Source organism: Echinops telfairi, unplaced genomic scaffold (genome assembly GCF_000313985.2).
Source record: "Echinops telfairi isolate 266 unplaced genomic scaffold, ASM31398v2 ScPeMD7_18;HRSCAF=68, whole genome shotgun sequence".
Lineage (NCBI taxonomy): Eukaryota > Metazoa > Chordata > Mammalia > Afrosoricida > Tenrecidae > Echinops > Echinops telfairi.
The window spans coordinates 12,180,550-12,186,975 of record NW_022103915.1 but is presented as its reverse complement, the minus strand read 5'-3'; the positions used below and the strand labels follow the sequence as shown (position 1 = coordinate 12,186,975).

The 6,426-nt window shown below is 44.4% G+C and overlaps 1 protein-coding gene across 1 annotated transcript in view; it reads left to right on the top strand.

Moving 5' to 3' along the window:
* CPSF2 (cleavage and polyadenylation specific factor 2) overlaps positions 1 to 6,113 on the top strand; it is a 29,061-nt gene extending 22,948 nt beyond the window's left edge. Inside the window, exons 12-16 of the mRNA XM_004698764.2 lie at positions 203 to 355; positions 1,097 to 1,322; positions 2,418 to 2,717; positions 3,847 to 3,981; positions 4,339 to 6,113. Coding sequence (XP_004698821.1) covers positions 203 to 355; positions 1,097 to 1,322; positions 2,418 to 2,717; positions 3,847 to 3,981; positions 4,339 to 4,431 — 907 coding nt within the window. The 3' untranslated portion in view covers positions 4,432 to 6,113. The remainder of the gene's footprint in view (positions 1 to 202; positions 356 to 1,096; positions 1,323 to 2,417; positions 2,718 to 3,846; positions 3,982 to 4,338) is intronic.
* Positions 6,114 to 6,426: the final 313 nt, after the last annotated feature.

The window sequence follows — 6,426 nt, the reverse complement described above, 5'->3', positions numbered from 1 at the left end:
CAGGGACCTGGAAAGAAAGGCCTGGCGGTCTACTTCTGCACAGTTAGCCACACTCATCCCAGGGGAGTTCTTGCTTACCCTGCCCCACATGGGGTGCCCAGCGTCAGAGTCAGCCTCCCTGCTGCCAGTCTGATGAGTTAGCTACAAGTGTTCTACGCTGGGTCTGGCTTGCTGCTATTCTAACCAGAGATTTGTTCCTTAGACCAGAGGACTTCTTAGTGCCAGAACTTCAAGCTACCGAAGAAGAAAAAAGCAAATTAGAATCTGGCTTGACAAATGGAGATGAGCCCATGGATCAGGATTTATCCGATGTTCCTACTAAGTGTATTTCCATGACGGAGTCCATTGAAATAAAGTAAGCACTTTTGCTGCATTTGAGAATCATTGACAAGATAAAATTTAAGACACTTCAATTACATAAATTCACAATGTTTCAAAAGTGCAGTTTCTGAGTACCCTCTGGAGTATTTACGTACTTTAAAAAAAATTTTTTTTCGTGCAAAGACTTTTGAAATGTGATATTTTCTCTTCAGCAATAAATTTGAGCGTTAAGGACATTGAATTGGTGTGGGGCAGGGAATTCCCCCATCAAACTAAACTTGTGTGCATCTGGCCTTTGTCGTAAGTGTAGTGGCAGGTGAAAGAGAATAGTACATCTTACAGATTTACTTCTTTAGAGTGTTTGTTTCAGAAAGTGTAATCCTAGCCTAAGCACCTCAAGTAATACTGGTGTGATCTGAAGTTTCTGTGCCTGCCTCCTTAGCACAGTGAGTGATACTGGTACATGAGTTCTCCCTCGTGGCCCCTCCTCCTCCTGAAGGCTACAAAGACCTTTTGGAATCTTGTTTCTTTCAAGTCATCCAAAAACAGGGTGCTGTAATTTTCTGGCGATACATTTAATATATATTCTTGGGCATAGGTAAGATCTAAATAATGCTCTTAACACAATGATGTTTGTGTATTTATTCCTCAGATCTTCATTTTATGTATTGTACACATTTCTTTCCTATTGATAAAAGCTATAAAAAAAAAAGAAACCTGTTTCCAAATGGACGTCTTCTCATCAGTTCACCTGGATAATCATATCTCATTCCAGAGCCAGGGTTACTTACATAGACTATGAAGGCCGCTCCGATGGGGATTCCATCAAAAAAATCATTAATCAGATGAAACCTCGCCAGCTGATTATCGTCCATGGCCCCCCAGAGGCCAGTCAGGACCTCGCGGAGTGCTGCCGTGCCTTTGGTGGGAAGGACATTAAAGTGTACATGCCCAAGCTGCACGAGACAGTGGACGCCACGAGTGAAACGCACATCTACCAGGTCGGTAGCCTGCAGCGGAGCGGCCCACAAGTAGGTGTGGTTGCACAGAGGCAGAGCTGCCCGAGGGCTGCGTGGTGATTGAGGCCTGCCTGGCAGAGCTTAGCGCCGGGGTGGCTCGTGCGCACTGTTAGTAGACTTCGGAGCCGAGAGCATAAAGCAGGGGTGGGCAACATTTTTCTTCCAAGAGCCATTGGGACACTTGTAACATCGTTCTCGGCCCATACTGGTCCAACATTTAATGAACTCCTCTTTGTGATGGCGCCCATAGCTTCTCTGTGGTGAGACGTGTGGCGTTAGCTGGTGTGGAGGACTTTGTGGGCCTTGGGCCGAACATTCCCCACTGCTGGTCTAAAGGATGAAACGGTTTCCTGGCGGGTGTGGTTACTAACCTGAATCCCAACAGTGTGTGTATTTGCCAGGGTTGAGTGGGGTAGGAGTGTTCCAAGCATTTGCAAAAATGTAGAGGGAAGAGGAATGGGTCAGTAGGAGGGGGCTTAAAGAAAATTCCTAGGAAAATGGAGTTAAAAGGAAAATGGAATTTTTCCATGAACATTTTAAATCCCCCTCGTATTCAAGAGTTCAAAAGCGTAGTAAAAATCCCGATGGAAAGACTGTTACTTTAAATGGAAGAAGGCAGGAATCCCCAAACAGAGAAACGGGTGACTTCTTACCTGGCAGTAGGAGCTGGTGTTGGTGAAGGCGTCCCACGGGTGTGGAAACAGTTGCTCAGAGAAAACGAATGAGAATTCACCGGGCAGAAAAGTCATCCGGGCTTAGCAAGAGGGGCAGCAAGCAGCATTGCCAGAATCTGACCGTGTGCAGCAGCATGGCCTGTTGCAAAAGCTGAGGGATTCCGTGTCCCTGGACACACCAGGTACTAGAGGAGGAGACTCATCTGGAGAGCTGTCCCCTGTCCTCCACCCAGCAGCTTTCACAGACGGGCACTTGGGTGCCGTGGGATTCCAGTGCAGGGTCAGGGTTCAGAAGCTCAGCATAGACAGTAGACGGAGGGCAAATAGTTCTGAAAGGACAATGGGTGATGCCCAGTTTTGTCACCGTTTGTATTTCTCCTCGTCCTCCCCTCTGCCTGCCTAGGTGCGACTGAAAGACTCACTGGTCAGCTCCCTTCAGTTTTGTAAGGCCAAAGATGCCGAGCTAGCTTGGATTGATGGTGTCCTGGACATGAGAGTCTCCAAAGTGGACACAGGGGTTATTTTAGAAGAAGGCGAACTGAAGGATGATGGCGAAGATTCAGAAATGCAAGTGGACGCGACTTCAGACTCTAGCGTAATAGCACAGCAAAAGGCCATGAAAAGTCTGTTTGGGGACGACGAGAAAGAGACCGGTGAAGAAAGCGAGATCATTCCCACGCTGGAGCCCTTGCCGCCTCACGAGGTGAAGGAGCGCAGTCAGCGCAGCCCTGGCCTCTCGCCAGCCACTTCTCCTCCTCATTGTCCTCCTGTGTTGTCAGCTATTGCAAGTGGGATGCGTGTAGAATGATTTGGAGTTTTTTAGAAGTTTGATCAAACTGTTCCTGTGTTCGTGTTCGTGTTCGTGTGTGTGTGTGTTCTGTGTGACTAATGGTATAATACACACATTATAACAATTTATAGGAAACCTTTGGCCTCTTATGAGGAGCATGATTGTTTCCTGACTTGGGTTTTTATTACATATCTTTAAATATTTAGTTTGATGATTTCTGAGGCGGTCGTATTTGTATGACGTCTACTCCATTCCAACTACTTTGGGGTTTGACATCCTTCTAACTCTTTTATTAGATAGAAATGTAGTGCTGGTCCAGTGTGACCACGTTCTCGGGGATCTAATCAGCACAGACTTCAGCTGTCTTTCCTAAGCCCATGACAGTGTTGAACTTGATGGTGAGAGTCCTTCACCTGAGTCAGAGGATAGCCCCAGCCCTGCTGGAGTGAGTAATGGAGAGCCTCTGCCACTAGGGTCCTTCTGGCACTGTTCTTCTGAAATTGGGAGAAGGGACTAGATGGGTTCTTTTTTCGCTCTGAGCTTGTACCAGCACTCTCTCCAGAGCAATTTCAAAGACGGCATTAGGCTGAACCACATGCCTCTGATTCTCTGAGGGAGGTAGGACAGTGGAGATGGATCAGGAGAGAGCGGTCCTCTGAACGTAGTGAAGGAGTGGCATCTGGACTGCACACTCTTGGCACTGTCCTGCCCAACGGTTCTCTCGTGCGCCCCACCAGGCCAGTGGGTGCGTGAGAGCATAACGCAACCCAGCGGCTCCTGCTGTGCTTTTGAGCGCTGACTACTACAGTGGATTGTGGAGCCACCGGACACGCGAGGGGCTTTGTGATGTTAATGCCTCGCACACTCAGCGTGACAGCTCGGAATGTGCTGTCCACTGTTGAAGTGTGTCAGAAATGTCAGGGAGTAATAGGTGGTATCTCAGAGCTCCGGGTGGGTGCAGCCTACTCAGGTCAGCGATGTAGCTGCTGCTGTTGCTGCTGGTGTTTATTTGCTTTTCCTTTCCTCTTTGCCCTTCGAGAAGGTTCCTGGACATCAGTCGGTGTTTATGAATGAACCGAGGCTCTCGGACTTCAAGCAAGTTCTTTTACGAGAGGGGATTCAAGCTGAATTTGTTGGTGGGGTCCTGGTGTGCAACAATCAAGTGGCAGTCCGCAGGGTAAGGGTGTTTTCAATGAAGTTTCTGATGTCTGGCCATCTGGGACTCTGATTTTTGATTGGTAATTTTACAAAGCTGAGGATCAGTAAGTCAGCTACATTTGGATGACCTTGACAGTCTTAGAAGAGTGACTTCCAAAAAAATGCGATGTAATTTTATGGTCAATTTTTATTATTTGAAGTCACTGACATTTATGACTATGAAAAATTCATGTCTTGACTATTGTGTATCCATATTCTGTGAGTCAGAACAATGTATTCCCTGGCCAATCCTAAAATCGTTTATTATATTTTGGTTGCTATAGCTGCATATTAATGAATAGAAAATAAATTTATTTCCCTCCCCTTTGATTTCTAGACGGAAACGGGACGCATTGGATTAGAAGGCTGCCTTTGTCAAGATTTTTATAGGATAAGAGACCTTTTGTATGAACAGTATGCCATTGTATAAAGGTTGTGATGTCATAAAGTGTCTGTTTGACCTTTTGAAGAAAAAAGGGGGAGTCTTACTCTAAGGTTTTACTTTGTAACATACAAAAAGGACCGGCCAGAAAAACATGACGTCTAAGATTTTCAGTAATGTAAATAAGGTATCATTTTGCTAATGCTCAAAAGAGCATTTGTTCCTTTTAGCTTTCAGAGTGAGAGGTGTCCTCGTCCCAGAGCTGAAGATGCTGGGTCTCCTTTGCAGACCCTTCACTCGGAGAGGGACTGTTGCCTTGAAGAAAACAATGCAACTTAGCAAACCAGTTCATGGCCTTAGAGAAACGTGCTTGCAGGCGCCTTGCAGATGGTTTCCTATGTCTCCTGGGATGAGAAGCGAGACTGCTTCAGCAAAGAATTGCAACTAAAAGCCCAAACTGATAAAACAGTTTTTTTGAGATCCAGCTATTAAAACAAACAAACAAACAGATCCACGCTTGCACTGACTGTGCACAAATGTATATTTGAAATCTCACCTGTAACTGTTTCCACACAGACTGTGCCCCACCGTGCAGCTAGCATGAAGGAGGAGTGCACGTTTGGTTCAGAAACCAATTTTTATTTCTCCCATTTCTTGTTCTCAAGGCTTTTGTTGCCAATCTGGATTAGAACAGCATCAACTGAGTATATATAATTTGTCAGATTTTTCTGGAAAGTCTTTAAGTGTGTGGCATATGCTTTAGATGTATCTGAATTGTCAGCTAGGCATTGGAAACTCTGTTGTACTGTTTTAAGAAACGCTGCTTTAAGAAAGCAAAGGTTGACCCTCACACACTATAAGGACGCGGTCATTCTACATGCACTGATGTCTTTCTCATGCCCCGAAGCCCAGATGGTAGTACTCGTGTAAACCACCTGTGTTCAGAAATAAAAAGGCAGATGTTTGCCATTTACACTGAACTTATGTAATGAAAGCCATGTTGCCCTATTGCAATCTCTTACTGCTTTTAAAAGCAGCGGCTTACTCATGGCAGACCCTGTTGTCTGTTTCTTAAATATATAAACCCTCCTCTGTATATTAGCATTCAGGAGAATCAGTGTTTTCATTTAACTTACAATGGAACAATGGAGAGTAGTACAACTCAGTGATGGTTAATATTTCATTCTTTTTCACATTCTTAAAAAGTCACTATTGCAGATGATAGTACGAATGATACCGAGAGCCAGATTTATAAAACAATGCAACAGAAGATGTGTATTCAGAATACATTCCCTTTTCAGAGCCTTGGAATTCTCTCTCTCTTCCCATTTAAACTCACTAGTGTAGCGAGAAAGCCTAGAATCCTGTTTATATTCCAGGGGAAAGAAAACTTGCAGTGGTTGATGGTTTAAGGCTTCTAGTTAGACAATGAAATGCTGTGACTGAAGATTTGTTCCCCTGGCCTTTGTACTGTAGTCTGATGAACTGGAATTGAATTTGAATGGGACAGTTTACAGATGGCTGTGCTAACAAATGTCATTTCAAGAGCAATACTGTTAACTGTTTCTAGATGGCAGCATTACTAACATTTTGAAAATGAAGGTATTTGTGTGAGTCCCCGTGAGCTATCAAAAATGCTTCCAAAAGGACTGTGTGCTAAATCATGAGCTTAGAGGAGCTTTCAGATCTTTATTGTTTAAAAGTAAGAATAAATACAAATGGACCACCCATCAGCTGATATCTATAATTCATGTGGTTAAAACTAAGGTTTTTTGGGGGGTGGTATTTGTTGCAGTGCATGAGAAATGTCAAGTCTCAGTGCAAAGAAGATCCCTGTTTTCATGAACCAGTAGGTGGCTGGAACAAGGAGATTTCAATTTCCTAAGGAGAACCATTCCCTAAATTTTGAAAATTTGAGATATAATTCACAGACTATCAAACTTTTTCCTTTCAAAATGTAGAATCAAGGAGTTGTTCCCATCTTTACAGATGTGCAGCCATCAGTACACGCATCACCATTATGGACTTCTACACCATTCTACC